The sequence below is a fragment of the Panulirus ornatus genome, chromosome 36 (genome assembly GCF_036320965.1).
Source record: "Panulirus ornatus isolate Po-2019 chromosome 36, ASM3632096v1, whole genome shotgun sequence".
Lineage (NCBI taxonomy): Eukaryota > Metazoa > Arthropoda > Malacostraca > Decapoda > Palinuridae > Panulirus > Panulirus ornatus.
The window spans coordinates 4795492-4817945 of NC_092259.1; the positions used below are offsets into that span (position 1 = coordinate 4795492).

Sequence of the window (22454 nt, forward strand, 5' to 3'; positions counted from 1 at the left end):
AGACGATCTTTTTTTTTTCCTTTATTTTTATTTAGGGATGATATTTGAGGAGGGGAGAATGCAGATATATTCATGGAAGGCATGAGAGTGGATTGCAAAAGTTGCAATATTTGATGAGTGGCTCGTACCTAAGCCAGAACCAGTGAAGCGAAAAGATATTGCAGTTGTCCTTGGATATTTGGATGCATAGTAATAATAATAGATAAAAATATTCTTCTATCTAATGTCCAAGGTGGACATAATTACTTTCGAGGCAGATAATTTTGGAAATTACATTTTTGTGAGCCGTGTCTATGTGAATTTTGTATCGAGGTATGATTAAAAAAAGAATATAGATGAATAGATAGATGGATAGATAGATAGATGGATAGATAGATAGATAGATAGATAGATAGATAGATAGCACCCTTAGACATAATGACCCGGTCTTAGGTCGTACCCATAAGGGCAAGGTCAAAGACCATGCCATTTATATCCAATAGGTCGTACCGTCGTGCTTGAGGGTCCTACCGTCGTGCACAAGGGTCGTACCGTCGTGCACAAGGGTCGTACCGTCGTGCACAAGGGTCGTACCGTTGTGCACAAGGGTCGTACCGTCGTGCTTGAGGGTCGTACCGTCGTGCTTGAGGGTCGTACCTTCGTGCACAAGGGTCGTACCGTCGTGCACAAGGGTCGTACCGTCGTGCTTGAGGGTCGTACCGTCGTGCACAAGGGTCGTACCGTTGTCCCCCAGGGTTTTAAAACACTAGTTATTGTATGAGAACACAGGGTAATGGAAGTGGGTGGATGAAGATTCCACAATTAATCGGTTTTTTTTTTTCTTCTTTTCGTAATTCTTGGAGTGGCAGGACCTCTCCCATTAAGCCTCTTACTGATAATTAATTCAATGGAGTAAATTAATTTTTTTTCTATCTCAAAATGTCGCGTCTGCTTGTGCTTGGGAAGTGCTCTTGCGCGTACGAAACGAGCACGTAAGATTTGATATTTTGTCTGTGTTCATACACGTCTCTCTCGATTAGTTATTTTGACTGTTTTTGTTTTTTTTTAGGATATTCTTTTTTTAAGGGGTTCCTTTAGGTGGTTTTAAGTTATACGAGTGATAGGAATGTAGATCTAAAAGGCTAGGATATGTAGGGAGGTTGTTGCTAGGATATGTGAAGGGGGGTCGAGATGTATAGCGTAAAAGATTATCATAAAATTGTTTTATTCAGCTGTAGTATTTATTGGAGACTTTTGGAGGAAACTGTCGAACTCTGCATTGGTTTTTTAGGACGTGTGGGTTATCCCTTCGAGCACGACGGAATGACCCTTAGAGCACGGTACGTTAACGACCCCATGACCTTGACCTGACCTGTCCCCTTATAAAACGGGGTCCAAAAATACCCAGGCCATCATACCCACGGGTCGTTCGTTCCACCGTCGTTCTCAAAGGGGGTCGTCGTTGAACGAACCGTCGTGCTCGAAAAAGGGTTGAGGGATCACGAGTTGCAGGTAGTCACCATCAGTTGGCCTCAACAGTGGCGAAGTGGAGACAGACGTACCACCTTCTCTTTCTCTCTCTAAACCTCTTCCCATCGTTCGATCCTCCGCAGGGTTGGAATCTAGACTACCCTCCCAGCGAGCTGAAGCGGTGGGACCCCATGCCGACGGTGCGAGAACAGCCGGGGCTTCCGGGAGAGATGGGCAAGCCGGTGAGGACGCCTCCAGAGGAGGAGGCCCTGATGAAGGAGAAGTTCAAACTCAACCAGTTCAACCTCCTGGCCTCAGACTCCATCAGCCTCAACAGATCGCTTCCAGACGTCCGCCTCGAAGGGTAAGTACTCTGGAGGAGTGAGTGTCTCTCTCTCTCTCTCTCTCTCTCTCTCTCTCTCTCTCTCTCTCTCTCTCTCTCTCTCTCTCTCTCTCTCTCTTCCTTAAAGTCTCTCTTTTTCTTTCTCTCTCTCTCTCCCTTAAAGTGTCTCTCTCTTTTTCTCTCTCTCTCTTTTTTTCCTATCGTGATTTCCATTTATCCAAATCTACACGCGTTATCTAGACTTCACTCCGTCCCTAACTACGACGAGTTCGAAGGGCGAGGGGCTCTGGGCGACGGTGTAAGGCACACTTCGTCGGCTCTTTGGGACGACGCCATGTAGAAGTACCTCTCCCAAAGTTGGCTACATTTGCCTTAACTTTGGTAATTATCCAGAAGGAACGGTTATAGCTCTTGCTGCTCTTAACAGGGAGTAGGTCCTGGCATGTGTGTGTGTGTGTGTGTGTGTGTGTGTTGGGGGTTGTAGCTCAGCTCGGTGTCTTGCGAGCTGAGCTGAAGACAGCGGACTGGATGGTGCAACTGGGACAGTGATATAGTCAGAGACTTCGTGTGTGTGTGTGTGTGTGTGTGTGTGTGTGGTTGTGTGTGTGTGTGTGTGTGTGTGTGTGTGTGTGGGTGTGTGTGTGTGTGTGTGTGGGTGTGTATAATTACCTCTTGGTACAGTACAAGGAGACAGATCTGAGTTCGACGCCCGTTAGGAAGGCCCCCGTCTCTTTCAATTTTCTATGCTATTACTTAGTCTTTTAAACCTTTTCTAAACTGCTAGTAATTCCCCCATCTCTCTGGCTAGTTTGATATCCAGCCAGCCATCACTCTGTACACTAAACCAGTAATTTCTTGGGCGTTTTTGGGCGTCCTTTCTATCTTTTTTTTCCCTTTTTCCTCACATCTTCTTGACATGTTTTTTTGTGGTTACTCAGTTGCTTGGTGTACCTCGCGAGGAACTGTTCTCTTTCAGCGTCGTCAAGCTTTGCTGCGGACCTCGAAGGCTCTTCTCGGGGGTCTCCTCTCTCTCTCTCTCTCTCTCTCTCTCTCTCTCTCTCTCTCTCTCTCTCTCTCTCTCTCTCTCTCTCTCTCTCTCTCGCGGTGGACGGCCTTGTGGCTCTCGAGACTCTCACTGTAGCCCAGTCCCCCTTAAGTTAGGTACCATCTTCAGTCGTTCTTTTTTGTGAACACTCTCTCTCTCTCTCTCTCTCTCTCTCTCTCTCTCTCTCTCTCTCTCTCTCTCTCTCTCTCTCTCTCTCTCTATCTATCTATCTATCTATCTATCTATCTATCTATCTCATTGGGTTTCTTTTGGGGGGATCTTCTTATACCTTATGAATCTCGAACAGACTTACCACGAAGTGGTTGACCTCCACGACAAGTCGCCTGGTGCGCCGCACCAGGCGACAGATTGGGTATCTTTCACACACACACACACACACACACACACACACACACAGGTTCCTGTAGTTTATTTCCCGGAACGTAATGAGCGTCCTGGGGCCCTTGTCTCACTCTGCCCCATCCCCATTAGTGTGCACTTACTTAGATTGAATCTCGTCATCCATTTATCAGACCCACCTTGGCGTCTGTTCGGGTCCACTCCCGTAAACTGGGGTCACCACCGTCCTCCTCCCATAGCTTTCCCATGCCCTTTGACGGCATCATCCGCAAACAGCTTCAGATTTAAGAGTCCAATCCGTTTGGTAAGGTCGGTTGCTTATGCCAAGGTCAGCAATACCTACCCTTGAGGCACGCCGCTTGTGACCTCAAACCCACTTCGAGGATGCGCCTCTTCCCAGCGTCCTCAAATCCCTGCCATTGAGGTAATCCATCAGGGAAGGCGACTCCGGTGGAGGAGCTCCACCCCCCTTTAGCGGAGGCTGCTTTATGAACCTCCGGCGAGGTATAGTGTCAAAGGCTTTCAGGCAGTCCGCTTGACGTCAGGTCTCCCGTCCATGCCTTTGATCTGAGATGGAGCTCGACCCTATTATGGAAGTCTGGAAGATTGGCTGTGCTTGACCCCCTTTTCCCCCCCTAAAGCAGTCTTGCTTCCTGGTTGGGCAAGTTTCTCTCCTTCTGCAGGTGATCGTCCATTTGCTTGGTAGCGAGGTGGGGTTAATTTTGCGAAACGCTGGGAAATATGATGGGAAAGTAAATGAAAGATAAAGGAGCTGTACAATATGAAGGGAAAGGTTGTGTGTGTGTGTGTGTGTGTGTGTGTGTGTGTGTGTGTGTCATTATCTGTACGGGGAGGGAGTTTCGCAGTCATGTGTGTGTGTGTGTGATAATGATGACAATAATGATAATAGATAACCGTTTACTTGAATTAACTGCAACCAGAAACTATGTCTGTGTCTGTCCATCTGTATTTCTCCTTCCCAATATCTCTCTTTCGCCCTGCATCTCTCCCTCCTCTCTCTCTCTCCTCTCTCTCTCTCTCTCTCTCTCTCTCTCTCTCTCTCTCTCTCTCTCTCTCTCTCTCTCTCTCTCTCTTGCTCCTCCTCCTCCTCCTTTAGCAAGACTTGGCCAACTCGGGAGTAATCCACCTCACCGGAAATGGTCTTCATTAGGAAAAAAGGTTTCTTGATTAGAAAGTCAGCGGGAGGCGGGCGGGCAAGACGTGGCTGTGAGAGCCGGTCCGACCCAGACTGGGCTGGGCATGGCTTCGTCGGCCATGTTGGTAAATGATATTGCTTCTCTTGTGTGTGTGTGTGTGTGTGTGTGTGTGTCTTGCCTCTCTTACTTTTAGCGAGGTGGCGTCGGGAACAAACGAAGAATGGCGTCACTTACACGTACCCAGTCTGCTTTAAGCCTTCCATCCACGACCAAGACCCCACAGACCACTCTGGTGGCTCAGCTGACCCCACCATGAACAGGGCGTTGCCCCCCATATACCATCTTCGATCCAGTTCGTTCTATCTAATACCTCTCTCTTTAAAGATAGCTCTTATCTCTTCCTTCTTGTCGTGATGTTTACAAACATACATATTAAGACACTCAAGCGTAATCAAATCATTCGAGGACAAACCCTGAGTAGGCTCAATGTCCAGCTCCTGTGGTTTGAAAGAGGGAAAGATTTCCAGTCGCCCCTGTAAGTCATCTCTTATGACACGCTGGAGAAATGCTCGAGTAGTTTTTCATATTCCCTCTGTCCGTAGGGATAAAGGAAATAATGTGAATTTAGAGTAGAGAATCGTGTAAATGTCGCAATGAGGATCATTCTCACATTGGACAGGAGTTGCGCGCAAGTGGTGGGTGTGCCCCAGGGTTCTGCCTTGGGCCCACTGCTGTCCTTTGGTCGTACGCAACCGACTCGTGCTTGAATGTGTTTGCGGATGGTGCCGAGGTCGCGAGAGAAAATGAGGAATGACGTCGATTGCATCGGCTCGCAAGGGGAAACCTGGACGAACTCCAGAATTGCTTTAGTAAATGGATAATGATACGAGATCCGAGGAAATAGAAAGTGTTGAGGTTAGGGCTCTGTGAAAAGAAGGCTCCGGTGCGACAGAGCTTTTTCTCATTAGGAGAACTGAGAAGGAGGTAGAGTGCTTGGAGGCAAGTAATAATATCATAGTCGCCTCCAAGGGATATGAAACGTTTGGTGAGCTTCAAATATCATAAACCCCCAAAATGGATTATGCCTTCCCACGTCTGGTCACCGCACCTAAAGATAACAACACTAAGAGCTGACAGACGCCATGGCGAAGAGCAAGCAAGGTGGTGCTTCAAGGAAGAGAAGTGAGTTGCGATGAGAGGCTGAAGGGAGGGGGGTCACACAAGAGAGAAGAAGGGAGGGGGTGACGGGAAATACTCCCCCACCCCCCGCCACGCACTGCAGTACCACAGTTGCCAGAGGCCGCGGGAATTAGCAGGGCTAAGATTTAATGATGGAGGATGGTTAGAATAGTATGAGCTATGGTCATGCCCGACGGGTATAGATAGATATAGAAGTCTAGATGGTATAGAAAGTTAAGAGAGATGAGGGGAGGGGATACCGGGTGATGAAGTCTTCGAAGGAGGTCTTCAAACCCTCCTCCCCCGTCTTCTACAGCCCCGTGTGGTAGGGCCTCCTGGGCTGTTGGATTCGGTCGTTGGTCGACCAAGCTGTTGGAACGGGTGTAGAGAGAAAGATCTCTCTCTCTCTCTCTCTCTCTCTCTCTCTCTCTCTCTCTCTCTCTCTCTCTCTCTCTCTCTCTCTCTCTCTCCTCTGCCAGTGGGGTAAACACACACACACACACACACACAGCGTGGTAACCATGCAATGATAATAATCGTAACAGTAAACTTGACTGGAATACCTGGAAGGCGAGACGACTTAGATTACTCTGGGATTAATTGGTAGCTAAATTCTCTTCCTCTCTCACTCTCCTCTCTCTCTCTCTCTCTCTCTCTCTCTCTCTCTCTCTCTCTCTCTCTCTCTCTCTCTCTCTCTCTCACACACACACACACACACACAAAACCTCCCCTTATATATTTTTCCTTCTCTTTCCTCCCATTTTAAGATCGTACAAGTTTGCCTCACTCGATCTCTGATTACATTTACTTCCTGGAGGTCACCGCCTCTTCACCGCTGCAGTGTGTTTTAAGATCCTTTTGCTGCAGTGAGTCAGCTCACTGCTGCTGCCGGGGTGAGTAAGGTCACTGCTGTTGGAGTGAGTCAGGTCACTGCTGCTGCTGGAGTGAGTAAAGTCACTGCTGCTGCAGTAAGGTCACTACTTCAGTGAGTAAGGTCACTGCTGCTGGAGTGAGTAAGGTCACTGCTGCTGCTGCAGTGAGTAAGGTCACTGCTGCTGTAGTGAGTAAGGTCACTGCTGCTGTTGCAGGTAAGATCACTGCTGCAGTAACTAAAGTCCCACACAGTCTTTCGCCAGAGGGTGGTGGCTGGGGCCTCAGGTGGCCTGGAATTCAACTGGGCATTGTAAGTAGTTTCGTGATTTTGTTTTTAAAACAGAATCTTAAATTCCATTAGTGAGTTGAGATTGGCGCGGCGCTGGTGTGTGTGTGTGTGTGTGTGTGTGTGTGTGTGTGTGTGTGTGTGTGTGTGCAGTGCCGGCAGAAGGGACTGAGTGGGAGGACGGGGGGGGGGGGGGTGTAGTAAAAGACCCTCTTTCCCCTGCTAAAGTATATCTACTTTTTTCTACTTTTACTCAAGTATCTTGAAGTCTAAACTATCTTCTTTTTTTATATATATTTATCCACGTATGATTTTGGAGGGGAAAATATATATATATATATTTTTTTTTTCGTAAACTCTTTACTTGTTTACCAGTTCATACGTCTTCAGCCCCGTTCATCTTGTCCAAAAAGTTACTTAGAAATGAGGATAAGTAGTCAGAAATCGTAATATGTAAGTATAAGTAGTTAGAAATCGAGGTACTTTGTTGAACGTAGTTAGAAATCGAATTACTAAAGTAGTTAGAAATCGAAGTATTTAAGTAAAAGTACTTAAAAATCGATTTACTTTAGTAAAAGTACTTGAAAATCGAAGCACTTAAGTAAAAGCAGTTAAGAATCATAATACTTAAGTAAAAGTAGTTAAAATCGAAGTACTTATGTAAAAGTAGTTAAAAATCGAAGAGCTTAACGTGAAATTAGTTCCAAATCGAAGTACATACTTAAAAGTTGTCAAAAAATCGAACTACTTACGTAAAAGTACATCCACAAGTAATCTAAGTAATAAAGTACTGCCTCGGCTACTACTATACTTTCCATTCTCAGCTTTCTGGGGGGGTTGGGGGAGGAGTTTTCCATCTCAGCTTTTTGGGGGTTGGAGGGGGGTTTTCCTTCTCAGCTTTCTGGGGGTTGGAGAGGGTTTCCATCCTCAGCTTTCTGGGGGGGTTGGGGGAGGAGTTTTCCTTCTCAGCTTTCTGGGGGTTGGAGAGGGTTTTCCTTCTCAGCTTTCTGGGGGTTGGAGGGAGGTTTTCCTTCTCAGCTTTCTGGGGGGGTTGGGGGAGGAGTTTCCCATCTCAGCTTTCTGGGGGTTGGAGAGGGTTTCCATCCTCAGCTTTCTGGGGGGGGTTGGGAGAGGGTTTCCATTCTCAGCTTTCTGGGGGTTGGAGGGGGTTTCCCTTCTCAGCTTTTTGGGGGTTGGAGGGGGTTTCCCTTCTCAGCTTTCTGGGGGTTGGAGAGGGTTTCCCTTCTCAGCTTTCTGGGGGTTGGAGGGGTGTTTCCATTCTCAGCTTTCTGGGGGTTGGGGAGGAGTTTTCCTTCTCAGCTTTCTGGGGGTTGGAGGGGGTTTTCCTTCTCAGCTTCCTGGGGGTTGGAGAGGGTTTCCATCCTCAGCTTTCTGGGGGTTGGAGGGGGGTTTTCCTTCTCAGCTTCCTGGGGGTTGGAGAGGGTTTCCCTTCTCAGCTTTCTGGGGGTTGGAGGGGGGTTTTCCTTCTCAGCTTTCTGGGGGTTGGAGGGGGGTTTTCCTTCTCAGCTTTTTGGGGGTTGGGGGAGGAGTTTCCATTCTCAGCTTTCTGGGGGGGTTGGGGGAGGAGTTATCCTTCTCAGCTTTCTGGGGGTTGGAGGGGGTTTTCCTTCTCAGCTTTCTGGGGGTTGGAGGGGTGTTTCCATTCTCATCTTTCTGGGGGTTGGGGAGGAGTTTTCCTTCTCAGCTTTCTGGGGGTTGGAGGGGTGTTTCCATCCTCAGCTTTTTGGGGGTTGGAGAGGGTTTCCCTTCTCAGCTTTCTGGGGGTTGGGGGAGGAGTTTCCATTCTCAGCTTTCTGGGGGTTGGGGGAGGAGTTTCCATTCTCAGCTTTCTGGGGTACAGCCTCACGTGGGAGGGGGAGAGAGAGAGAGAGAGAGAGAGAGAGAGAGAGAGAGAGAGAGAGAGAGAGAGAGAGAGAGAGAGAGTTTTAAGGATTTGATAAGAATTAGCCGTGGCTGGTCCCCCTTTCTCACAGTGTTGGCAATGGAGTAGACGAGGTTTGGCAACGCTGCCGCAGCTTTGTGTGTCTGTGTGTGTGTCTGTGTGTGTGTGTGTGTGTCTGTGTCTGTGTCTGTGTGTGTGTGTGTGTGTGTGTCTGTGTGTGTGTGTGTGTGTGTGTGTGTGTGTTTGTGTGTGTGTGTCTGTGTGTGTGTGTGTGTGTGTATGTACTGTGTACAGTGAAAGATAACGTAATTCGTTTACGTTGCCATAAATGTTTACGGGCGCGTGCACACACACACACACACACACACACACACACACACACACATGAATGATATAAGGACATATTCAGTGCTTTATAGATAACATTAAACCCCTTATCGTTGATATGATATCTCTCGCTGTATGTACACACAAGTCTAAGTTAATTAGAATCACGACTTTTATCTTAATTAGTTTTCAAATCGTTTAGGAAAACTTACTGGAGGAGAATATTGTCCAAAATGTGAAACGAGGAAAATATTGTCCAAAATTTGAAACTGGAGGAAAATATTGTCCAAAATTTGAAACTGGAAGAAAGTATTGTCCAAAATTTGAAACTGGAAGAAAATATTGTCCAAAATTTGAAGAAAATATTGTCCAAAATTTGAAACTGGAAGAAAATATTGTCCAAAATTTGAAACTGGATGAAAATATTGTCCAAAATTTGAAACTGGAGGAAAATATTGTCCAAAATTTGAAACTGGAGGAGAATATTGTCCAAAATTTGAAACTGGAAGAAAATATCGTCCAAAATTTGAAACTGGAAGAAAATATTGTCCAAAATTTGAAGAAAATATTGTCCAAAATTTGAAACTGGAAGAAAATATTGTCCAAAATTTGAAACTGGATGAAAATATTGTCCAAAATTTGAATACACGTATCAGCAGTGATTCTCCTGCAGTGATTTCCCTGCATTTCGTCCTCCCTGACCCATATCTTCGTCACTGCTCATGCTGATACACCGCTGGTGAACAGACTTACTTAGATCTTATGTGGGCTTCACCTACACAGCCCGGGGCTAGGCCCCAGGCTGCTGGGTTGGGTCGTTGGTCGTCGACCAAGGAGGTGATGGTAGCCACCGCCACAGCTTGGCTGGTCTGGTGTCCCCCACCCACAGCCTGGCTGGTCTGGTGTCCCCCACCCACAGCCAGGCTGGTCTGGTGTCCCCCACCCACAGCCAGGCTGGTCTGGTGTCCCCCACCCACAGCTTGGCTGGTCTGGTGTCCCCCACCCACAGCCAGGCTGGTCTGGTGTCCCCCACCCACAGCCTGGCTGGTCTGGTGTCCCCCACCCACAGCCAGGCTGGTCTGGTGTCCCCCACCCACAGCTTGGCTGGTCTGGTGTCCCCCACCCACAGCCTGGCTGGTCTGGTGTCCCCCACCCACAGCTTGGCTGGTCTGGTGTCCCCCACTCACAGCCAGGCTGGTCTGGTGTCCCCCACCCACAGCCTGGCTGGTCTGGTGTCCCCCACCCACAGCCAGGCTGGTCTGGTGTCCCCCACCCACAGCCTGGCTGGTCTGGTGTCCCCCACCCACAGCCTGGCTGGTCTGGTGTCCCCCACTCACAGCCAGGCTGGTCTGGTGTCCCCCACCCACAGCCTGGCTGGTCTGGTGTCCCCCACCCACAGCCAGGCTGGTCTGGTGTCCCCCACCCACAGCCTGGCTGGTCTGGTGTCCCCCACCCACAGCTTGGCTGGTCTGGTGTCCCCCACCCACAGCCAGGCTGGTCTGGTGTCCCCCACCCACAGCTTGGCTGGTCTGGTGTCCCCCACCCACAACCTGGCTGGTCTGGTGTCCCCCACCCACAGCCTGGCTGGTCTGGTGTCCCCCACCCACAGCTTGGCTGGTCTGGTGTCCCCCACCCACAGCCAGGCTGGTCTGGTGTCCCCCACCCACAGCCTGGCTGGTCTGGTGTCCCCCACCCACAGCTTGGCTGGTCTGGTGTCCCCCACCCACAGCCAGGCTGGTCTGGTGTCCCCCACCCACAGCCTGGCTGGTCTGGTGTCCCCCACCCACAGCTTGGCTGGTCTGGTGTCCCCCACCCACAGCCTGGCTGGTCTGGTGTCTGCCACCCACAGCCTGGCTGGTCTGGTGTCCCCCACCCACAGCCTGGCTGGTCTGGTGTCCCCCACCCACAGCCTGACTGGTCTGGTGTCCCCCACCCACAGCCTGGCTGGTCTGGTGTCTGCCACCCACAGCTTGGCTGGTCTGGTGTGGTGTTGAAGAGTCTTAGGGGGACATTGATGTTCAAGGTGCTCTCTCTCTCTCTCTCTCTCTCTCTCTCTCTCTCTCTCTCTCTCTCTCTCTCTCTCTCTCTCTCTGGGGGTGGAGGGGGAAGCCAGTCATTTGAGAGATGTATGAGTATTAGAGGAATGCCTTCCCTCCACCTCCACCTCCCCAGGACCGATATGATAGACCTGAAGCTATTAACGTTTTCTCGACTACCAAGCCCCCTTCAAGGCCATTTAAATGTCAGATCCAATCCAGCAAGATACGTCAAAATGCCATATGCGGAATCTGCACAAGCCATTTGAACTGTTGAATCCATCAAGACCATTTAAATGGCAAACCCATACAAGCCATTAAGAGTACGATACCTGCACAGGCCATTTTAAGTGCCAAAGTCATAGAAGCCATTGAAAGGACGAAATCTGCCCAGGGCCATTTAATTGCCAAACCCATCACAAGCCATTGAAAGTACTAATCCTGCTGCTCAGGGCCATTGAAGTACCAAACCCACCACAAGCCATTGAAAGTACGAAACCTGCTCAGGGCCATTGAAGTACCAAACCCATCACAAGCCATTGAAAGTACGAAACTTGCTCAGGGCCATTTAAGTACCAAACCCAACACCAGCCATTGAAAGTACGAAACCTGCTGCCCAGGGCCATTGAAGTACCAAACCCATCACAAGCCATTTGATTCTGAACCCATCCAAGCCATTGAAGCGCTGGGTCCATCCGGCACACACACACAAGCCCATCCAGGCATTTTGCACATCCAGGTTATCTAAGTCTTTTACGACGCCCTCTTTCCATGCTTTTCCTTTTTTTTCTTTCTTTCGTAAGTGTCAGAGCCATTCGTGCGTTGGCAAATACGCCCGTACGGGGGGGGGGGGGGAGAGAGAGAAAGAAAAAAAGAAATGTGAGCGTTCCATGAAATACCGTGACATGTTTTTTCTTTCCCCCTTTTTTTTTTTTCATTCTGGTTTTCTGAAAAGATTGGAAATGTAATATACATATGTCAGTATTCTCTCTCTCTCTCTCTCTCTCTCTCTCTCTCTCTCTCTCTCTCTCTCTCTCTCTCTCTCTCTCTCTCTGTCCCCTAGGGGCAGTGTACAGTAATTGCCCAACAGAGCAAACCTTCCCCATTTGATCGGAAGTACTTTCCTCCGTTCCTTCGGCGGGGAAGAAGCTGTGTGTGTGTGTGTGTGTGTTTGTGTGTGTGTGTGTGTGTGTGTGTGTGTGTGTGCGACGGTCCTCGGCACATCCTGGTCTGTTCTGGGCGAGCCTGCTTGGTCTTCGGGGATGAATTACACATCACTTCCCCCCCATTGTACCAGAGAGGTACATATTGTTTACCCTGCTCCTCTGGATGGATCTGAATGGGTAACGAGTTCCCTTCTGGCGAAACACATCCTCGGTCACTACCAGTATGGGCGCGCGCGCCCGAGCCCTCACGTGCGGGGGAAAGCCCTCGAATATATTTCTGATCCTTGAAAGCTAAAAACTGAGCTTAATGTGTCGAAATATGGAGTATGTACATGGATATCCATCCATGCCTGAGAAGGCGTCCTCGGGGTTCGAGTCGAAGTCCTACGGTGTTTCGAGTCGAAGTCCTACGGGGAAAAGAAGTGTACTAGACTTCATCCCGTTGAAGATTGCGATGCCTTTATATAGGGTTCATGGGCGAGTGACGAGGTCTGAGGGCCTTTGGGAGGTTTCCCCGCGAATGCGCCTCGGTGTGTGAAGAAGGAAGAAGACCACCTCCGTGTGTGTGTGTGTGTGTGTGTCCCTGGGCTTATGTGGCTCATCCCCTTGACCTTTCCCGGACGCTCTCACCAACACAGTTCTAATGATTTTCATCTGGAACATGTGTCAGTGTGTCCAGGGAGCCGACGCTGAGGGTCAGCAGGTAAAAATTTAAAAAGGTTCTGCCGGCGTTGTGAGCTGTGGGTCAGTGGTTCAAGCGATGATGCACCAGCATCCTGGGTTGAGGCTGGAGGCTCAGATGCTTCGAAGCATGGGGGAGTGTCAGGTGTGGATGTTTCGAAACTTTTTATTTTGGTTGGGTCGATGCTTGAGATGTGTCGAATCATGAAGGGTGTCGATGTTTCGAAACTCAGTGTCTGTCTGTCCTATCAAGCGCTGGTGCTTCAGACGCTCGACTGGTTCAGTGTTTCAGACGCAGATGTTTTGAATTATGCAGTCTCGGGGGTTGATATTTCGGAACTGTTTATCGAAATTTCAAGCCTCGACACTTTGGGATTTGGGTTCAGCATTTCAATCACTGATTCTTGTGAACTCTATACCAATCTCTTTGGCTTTACACCTTTAAAAGATTTTAGGTGAATGATCCAAAGTGTAAATTTTGAAATGGTTAGGTAATTGTTTCGTGGTGTTGATAATGTCTCGAAACATTGTGTCATTGTTTCATAACGCTGTTGTCTTAATGTTGTGTGTGTGTCTGTGTGTGTCTGTGTGTGTGTGTGTGTATATGTGTGTGTGTGTGTGTGTATGTATGTGTGTGTGTGTGTGATTGATTTCCATGAATATTTTACTCATGTTTTCAGTCTTTCGTGTGTGTGTGTGTGTGTGTGTGTGTGTGTGTGTGTCAGCTGCTTAATGGACACACACGGCCTCTGGTTGGGTCAGCAGAGACGTTAGAGAGAAATTAGTTGCGAACTCCCTATTGTGCCAGTGGCGTTCTCTTTTGAAGAGTTCCGGTGTGAGCTTGTCGGTGTGGGCGTCTGGTCGCATGACGCTATTCTGTGCATTTACCCATTTATCTGTCCTTCTCACTGTCTTATCTCTCCCTCTCTCATTCTCTCTCTCTCTCTCTCTCTCTCTCTCTCTCTCTCTCTCTCTCTCTCTCTCTCTCTCTCTCTCTCCTATTTCGTACTTTATTTCGATAATGGACAGAGGAGAGAGAGAGAGAGAGAGAGAGAGAGAGAGAGAGAGAGAGAGAGAGAGAGAGATTTTGTATCGGCAAATACAATCTTCGGATGCCAAGTCGTATTCGGACAGAGGTGTTCGGATACCAAGGTACCGGTAGAAAGCGTGTGGACTGTTAGTTATATACCGTGCCAAGCATAATGTGTGGTAATGACATATCCGGATAAGAATATGTGGAATATAACATTTTTCGGGACGGGATGATAAGGGAGGTGGAGGTATCCGGATACAGACATAGGCATTGAGCAACGTGTTCGGATGGTGTCTTTATATGAAGGTAGGTGACGTTCGGATAATGAGACTTTCATAACCGTATGGAGACGTTTGGCGGTGGTTACCCGTCCGCATAAGAACACGGATATTCCGGTCGTCGTCGCTTAACCGTAGGGCCGTGGCTCCTTGCCATCCGAACGCCTGAGTCTCACTTTTTTTTTTTTTTGGGGGGGGGGGCTTGAATATTTCACGTTTGACGTATTACTGTATTCAGTGACCTATTGTGGTGTTGGGCAGTGTGGTGTGACACACACACACACACACACACACACACACATATCACACATCACACACACACACACACACATCACACACACACACACATATCACACACACACACACAATCACACACATATCACACACATCACACATCACACACACACACACACATATCACACACCCACACAATCACACACATATCACACTTACACACACATCACACACCCACACAATCACACACATATCACACACATCACACATCACACACACACACACACACATATCACACACACACACACACACACACACACACACACACACACACACACACACACACACACACACACCCACCCACACAATCACACACATATCACACACACACACACACACACACACACACACACACACACACACACACACACACACACACATCACACACACACACACATATCACACATCACACACCCACACATCACACACCCACATAATCACACACACACACACCCACACACACACACACATATCACACACACACACACACACACACACACACACACACACACACACACACGCACACACACACACCCACACATCACACACCCACATATCACACACACACACACACACACACACACACACATCACACATCACACACACACACACACACATATCACACACACACACACACACACACACACACACACACACACACACACACACACACACACACCCACACACATCACACACACACACACATCATACACCCACACAATCACACACATATCACACACAGACACACACATCACACACCCACACACACACATATCACACACATACATATCACACACACACATATCACACACCCACACATCACACACACACACACACATCACACACACACACACATCACACACCCACACATCACACACACACACACACCCACACATCACACACACACACACATATCACACACATATCACACACACACACACACACACATCACACATCACACATACACACACACACACACACACACACACACACACACACACACACACACACACACATATCACACACACACACACACACACACACACACACACACACACACATCACACATCACACACACATATCACACACATATCACACACACACACATATCACACACACAAATCACACACCCACACATCACACACACACACACACACATCACACACCCACACAATCACACACACATCACACACCCACACAATCACACACATATCACACACACACACACATCACACACACACACACACACACATCACACACCCACACACACATCACACACCCACACACACATCACACACATATCACACACCCACACACATCACACACCCACACAATCACACACATATCACACACACACACAATCACACACATATCACACACACCGTAGAGAAAGCTTAGGTAAGGCCCCATGAGTGTAGAACACCCCCACCCTGCTGCTCTGTACTACTAGGGGAATGCAAATGGGTAATTCATTGGGTAATTACACTCACATGCACATGCGTATATGTAAATGGACATGTTGGGAGGAAGAAAGTGGGAATTAAGACGAAGAAGAAGGAGAAGAAGGAGGAGGAGGAGGAGAGAGAAGAAGAAGAAGAAGAAGAAGAAGAAGAAGAAGAAGAAGAAGAAAAGAAGAAGAAGGAGAAAAAGAAGAAGGAGAGGAAGAAGGAGGAGAGAAAAAAGAAGAAGGAGAAGAAGTAGAAGAAGAAGAAGAAGAAGAAGAAGAAGAAGAAGAAGAAGAAGAAGAAAGAAGAAGGAGAAAAAGAAGAAGGAGAGGAAGAAGGAGGAGAGAAAAAAGAAGAAGGAGAAGAAGTAGAAGAAGAAGAAGAAGAAGAAGAAGAAGAGAAGGAGAAGAAGTAGAAGAAGAAAAGAAGAAGAAGAAGAATGGCAATCGATAACTTCCCTTGACAGTTTGTGAGTCCTATTGCCTCGGGATAGTAGCCGTATGGGAGGGGGATGTTGTTGTCCCTCAATCTCTACACAATTATATCTTTTATCCTTGACCCTCGAAGTATAGACAGAGCCAAGTTATCCCGGTCAAGTTATTAAGATAACTTCTGTCCAGCTCAGTCTCCGTTCCAGACGAGAGTAGGATGGAGTGTGACTGTGGCATGATTATTGTGGGCCACATCTTTCTTCTGTGTCTGTCGTGCAGGTTCGAGCGAGGCTCGACAGCAAACCGCTCTCTCTCTCTCTCTCTCTCTCTCTCTCTCTCTCTCTCTCTCTCTCTCTCTCTCTCTCTCTCTCTCTCTCTCTCTCTCTCTTACTCTATCCCGAAAGTGGAGACACTCACCATATTCTTTTTTTTCTACATTCTGTTTGATATCAACTGTAAATATCTAGAAAGGTAATTGTAACGTAATTATAATGTAATCATAAGGTCATCCGTTCTTGTAAGGTCATCCGGTGTTGCTTATCTACCGAAGAATGTGTCTTTCGTCACCTGTTCATTCTCTACTTGATTATTAATTTTTTTCCCTCTTTTTTCCCCCTCTCTTCCTCATCTACCATGTTACTAACCCGTGTGTATGTCTGTCTTTCCAGGTGCAAGACCAAGAAGTACCCGCCCCTGATGCCCACCACCTCCGTCGTGATTGTCTTCCATAACGAGGCTTGGTCAACCCTCCTACGCACCGTCTGGTCCATCATCCAACGTTCCCCAAGGCCCCTCCTGCAGGAGATCCTCCTCGTCGACGACGCCTCCGAGAGAGGTAGGTGCTGCTTTGAGGGAGGTGCTGTAGGGGGAGGCTTCCTTCATCAGCCAGTGTCCTCCTGGTGCGGTGTTTTGTCACGGTCGCTTCCTCCTCCTCCTCCTCCTCCTTCTTCTTCTCCTCTCTTCCTGACGCCCTCAGCGTCCAGTATCTTGTGTTCCTTCGCGTCCCTTACTTTCGCTGTTCTTATATCGTATGTTCCTAGCCTTCCTCCTCCTTCCCTTATGTGTTCCTTTATATTCCCTCCACCTTCTTATCTCGTATGTTACTCGCCTCTTTTTTTCTTCTGTATTCCTCGTTTCCTCTCTCGTCCTTCTCCACCTTTCTTAACTCCCGTGTCTTCTCCCACGTCCCATTTCTCCCCTCTACCCCGCTCTCTGGTTTCTACAACACCCCACCACGTCCCCAGCTCCCCGCATCCTCTTTCTCTAATGTCCCCCTGCCTCCCAGGTCTTCTCCCCAGCTTGTGAGCTTCCTCACTTCTCTTGCTCCCCACTGCCCGGGCTTCCTGCGTCTTCCTCCTTCCCTCATGTCGCCTGCTTCCTCCTCCCACATGCTCACTTTCCTTCTTTCTCTTCTTCTGTGCGGGTGATGCTTCCTTCATCGTTTCCCACCGCCTCCCTTGACCTTCCTGGTCCCTGGCCCCATGTCCCTTGGCCCCTTCCGACGCCACTTAGCCCTTCCTCCTGTCCATTGGCCCTTTCCAACGCTCCTTGGCCCTTTCCGACGTCCAATAGCCCTTTCTGACGTTTCTTGGCCCTTCCCGACGTCGCTTAACCCTTCCCAACGCCCCTTTGCACTTCCCGACGTCCTTTGGCCCTTCCCGACGTCTCTTGCCCTTCGCGACGTCCCTTGGCCCTTTCCGATGTCTCTTGGCCCTTTCCAACGTCCCTTGGCCCTCCGCGACGTCCCTTGGCCCTCCGCGACGTCCCTTGGCCCTTCCCGAGTACCCTTGGCCCTTCCCGACGCCCCGCAGCCCACCCTCAGGTCCCGGAGGCCGCCCCCACACACCCCAGCACGTCCTGTGCCCCAGGGTTGTTGGCACGGAGTCAGTAGCTCTTTTGAGTGTGTGAAGTCACCTGGCTCAGTTAAGCGACGCCGAATGAACTTCGTGGAAAGCATCATAATTTCCCTCCTCCTTCCAGGGATGAAGTATTTTTTGACTGGCTCTCTGATAGCGTTAACTAGTTAACATAAATACCCGCCCCCATCCTCTTATCACATGTTAATAACTCGTGGGTTTATTCTCCCTCCCCCTTTTTTTTCCTCTCATTTAATGCGTGCAGTTTCGCTCAGTAATACAGTCATAACCGTGAATATATGGATACAGTCCTTTGAATTACACAGTTACAGTCATCGCTTCGTGAGTTCGTGGTGAAATGGCCCTCAGGCACGTACATGCCTTTTTCTTTCCTCTTTTCTTTGCCGTAAAGGAAACCTTCTGAAGGTTTTTGGGTATCAATTAAAAGAGAGACACGACTTGCGGGGCAGTGAGACGTGACTCGGATGGCGTTGTGAAGTAGTGAGGACTGACGAAGAGAGAGACCTCTGGTGCTTCGCCAAAGGCCTCCTTTTGTCTTCCTGGAGAAGGGAGTTTGGGGGGGTGGGTGTTGTCACCTGACTGCCGGTGGGCGGCCACAAGTGCCAACCACTTTTACTCTGGCTTAAGCCGCTGCCTTCCCTCACCCGCTCTCGACGGGGGACACAATTACATGCCACTTAGCCTCCCCCCCGACTCTTTCTCTTTCCCCCCCGTCCTCTCCGACACCTCACACAGACCCGGGAGCTGACGGCCTCGACCCACCGTCTCAAGCCCACGTCTTTCCTCCTGTGTGGTTTTCTCGATGCAAAATTGGATATTTTCTGCGTCTCTTGTGTGTGTCCTCTTAAAGCCCCATCTCACCAGATGTGTAACGCTAATGTAAGCGTATCTGTCTCACAAGCCGCTGCTGCTTCACATGATTGCTGTGTGAACGGTCATAACTCAAGGATGAGCCGTTGTGATGTTCGTTTCTTTCCCCCAGCACTGCTAAGCTTTTGGAACTGTTTACTACTTCAACTTTTTTTTTCTTCTCCTTCTCACACCTTTGACCCAACGTTCAGTAAAAGGCAGGGTTTCCCCACATCTTCAAAGCCTCTTAGATGATATTCATTCTCTCTCTCTCTCTCTCTCTCTCTCTCTCTCTCTCTCTCTCTCTCTCTCTCTCTCTCTCTCTCTCTCTCTCTCTCTCTCTCTCTCCCTTCCTTCCTTCTATCTTATGCGCATGTTATATTCAAGGCCAGGCCCCCCATAAGAACACATGTACGTGACCAGAGCCTTGGGTGGAAAAATTGCTTCCCATCCACTAAACATCCTATCTCTCCCTCGCACACACACACACACACACACACACACACACACACACACACACACACACACACACACACACACACACACACGCTTGATAGACCCCCCATCGTAAACATGGTCGCATCCCCGTCACTTTAAATCACATTTTCCCCTTTACCCCGGCACATAGGCCTGTGCTCCCCCCCATCCCTACACACACACACACACACACACACACACACACACACACACACACACACACATGGATGTGTCTCTGTCTCTCTGTCTCTCTACCAGCCTGGTAGTCTTGAGACAGATGCCGTCATATCTCCCAGTTGCCCAGAGTTCTCTACGTCCTCACACTTCCTACAGACAGTGAAGGAGACGTCTCCCACCTCACTTCTAATCTGTGTCTGTCTGTCTTTGTCTCTTTCTCTCTGTGTCTGTCTGTTCTCTCTGTGTCAGTCTGTCTCTGTCTCTTTCTCTCTGTGTCTGTCTGTCCCTGTCTCTCTCTCTTGTCTGTCTGTCTCTGTCTCTTTCTCTTTGTGTCAGTCTGCCCCAGTCTCTTTCCCTCTGTGTCAGTCAATCTGTCTCTCTCTCTCTCTCTCTTGTCTGTCTCTGTCTCTTTCTCTCTTTGTGTCATTCTGCCTCTGTCTCTTTCTCTCTTTGTGTCATTCTGCCTCTGTCTCTTTCTCTCTGTGTGTCAGTCTGCCTCTATCTCTCCTTCTCTCTGTGTCAGTCCGCCTCTGTCTCTTTCTCTCTGTGTCAGTCTGTGTCTGTCTCTCTGTACAGCAGACGTACCACAGCCCTGGGGGACACAGACAGACATACCCTACCACCACCTAACGTTTGATCTCTCCCTCTTCCTGCCCGGCAGACTACCTCGGGGAAGAGCTGGAGCAGCACGTGAAGACCCTGCCCGTGCCGGTGCGCGTGCTGCGGACGGGCGAACGCTCGGGCCTTATCCGCGCCCGCCTTCTCGGGGCCAAGGAGGTCACAGGTCAGGTCATCACCTTCCTCGACGCCCACGTGGAGTGCACCGAGGGCTGGCTGGAGCCCCTGCTCGCTCGCATCGCTGAGGACAGGTGAGTGCTTTTAGGGTTGCCATGGTGTGGGGATGGAGGGGGAGGGGTGTCAAGGGGCATGATGGAATGGAATGCACGAACGTGCATGACCTACGAGGCACAGTGAGTGTGTGTGTGTGAGAGAGAGAGAGAGAGAGAGAGAGAGAGAGGCAACGAGGTGCAATTGTCGAATTCTTGATCATCATTTTCGCGCAACCTCTCTCTTTTTTTCCAAGTCCTCGCTCCTCTCTCTCTCTCTCTCTCTCTCTCTCTCTCTCTCTCTCTCTCTCTCTCTCTCTCTCTCTCTCTCCGGAGGGGTGGGGGGGGGGGAACAACCACCCGTAACCACCCCACACCTCCCCCTTCCTCGTTTCTCTCGTGTTGGACATGAGCTGGGTAAATGACCCGTCGTGTTAACGCCATTCCCCGATTTCCCAGGGACTTGTGAGAGAGAGAGGGGGTTGGAAATGGCCTTCCAGAGACACAGTGATATATTGCTGTTTATGGCTACGAACATTAGACAGACGGACGGACGGACGGACAGATAGACAGTCCCCCTTCCCTGGCGTCCAGTAGACGGGCCTCCTCACTCAACTCCCGTCACTTTCATTCATTCATGATGTGCACTCAGTGATCATGATGATGCTCTGTGTACCACCCTGTTCGTCTCTCTGTCACACAACGGTCTGTCGCATAGATCTGTCATGCCCCGCCTCCTCCTCCTCCTCCCCCTTTTCTTTGTTGACATCGTGTCTCTGTCACATTTCGAACACAGGTGATCGGGAGGGTTTGACTAGGCTTGGTTTGTAAGTGGTGGAGGCTGTGATGGTGGAGGTGTGGTGGTAGACGTTGGTGAGTTGGAGGTTTTGTAGGTGAGTTTTGGTGATTTTGTTGGTGAGTTTTGGTGCTTGGTGATTTTGTTGGTGAGTTTTGGTGCTTGGTGATTTTGTTAGTGAGTTTTGGTGCTTCGTTGGTGGTTTTGTTGGTGAGTTGGTGGTTTTGTTGGTGAGTTTTGGTGCTTGGTTAGTGATTTTGTTGGTGAGTTGGTGAATTTGTTGGTGAGTTTTGGTGCTTGGTTAGTGATTTTGTTGGTGAGTTGGTGAATTTGTTGGTGAGTTTTGGTGCTTGGTTAGTGGTTTTGTTGGTGAGTTTTGGTGCTCGGTTAGTGATTTTGTCGGTGAGTTGGTAGTTTTGTTGGTGAGTTTTGGTGCTTGGTTGGTGATTTTGTTGGTGTGTTGGTGCTTGGATGGTGACTTTGTTGGTATGTTGGTGCTTGGTTGGTGATTTTGTTGGTGAGTTTTGGTGCTTGGTTGGTGATTTTGTTGGTGATTTGGTGATTTTGTTGGTGTGTTGGTGCTTGGATGGTGACTTTGTTGGTATGTTGGTGCTTGGTTGGTGATTTTGTTGGTGAGTTTTGGTGCTTGGTTAGTGATTTTGTTGGTGTGTTGGTGCTTAGTTGGTGATTTTGATGGTGTGTTGGTGCTTGGTTAGTGATTTTGTTGGTGTGTTGGTGCTTAGTTGGTGATTTTGATGGTGTGTTGGTGCTTGGTTAGTGATTTTGTTGGTGTGTTGGTGCTTAGTTGGTGATTTTGATGGTGTGTTGGTGCTTGGTTAGTGATTTTGTTGGTGTGTTGGTGCTTAGTTGGTGATTTTGATGGTGTGTTGGTGCTTGGTTAGTGATTTTGTTGGTGTGTTGGTGCTTAGTTGGTGATTTTGATGGTGTGTTGGTGCTTGGTTAGTGATTTTGTTGGTGTGTTGGTGCTTAGTTGGTGATTTTGATGGTGTGTTGGTGCTTGGTTGGTGATTTTTGTTGGTGAGTTTTGGTGCTTGGTTGGTGATTTTGTTGGTGAGTTGGTGATTTTGTTGGTGTGTTGGTGTTTGGTGGGTGATTTTGTTGAGTAGGGACGCGGTCACCCACCCTCCTGGGACCAGCTGGCAGA

At 48.9% G+C, this 22454-nt stretch overlaps 1 protein-coding gene across 4 annotated transcripts in view; it reads left to right on the forward strand.

Annotated features, from left to right (window-relative positions):
* The window catches only part of Pgant5 (polypeptide N-acetylgalactosaminyltransferase 5), an 863494-nt gene that overhangs the window by 731531 nt on the left and 109509 nt on the right, over window positions 1–22454 (forward strand). For 2 of the 4 annotated variants that reach the window (XM_071683215.1, XM_071683218.1), the window contains exons 1-3: window positions 1580–1813; window positions 16955–17121; window positions 20328–20535. In XM_071683215.1, the coding sequence (XP_071539316.1) occupies window positions 1641–1813; window positions 16955–17121; window positions 20328–20535 (548 nt within the window). In that variant the 5' untranslated portion in view covers window positions 1580–1640. Of the gene's footprint in view, window positions 1–1578; window positions 1814–16954; window positions 17122–20327; window positions 20536–22454 lie in introns of those variants that run through there. The other 2 variants (XM_071683217.1, XM_071683219.1) reach the window with 2 other exon arrangements.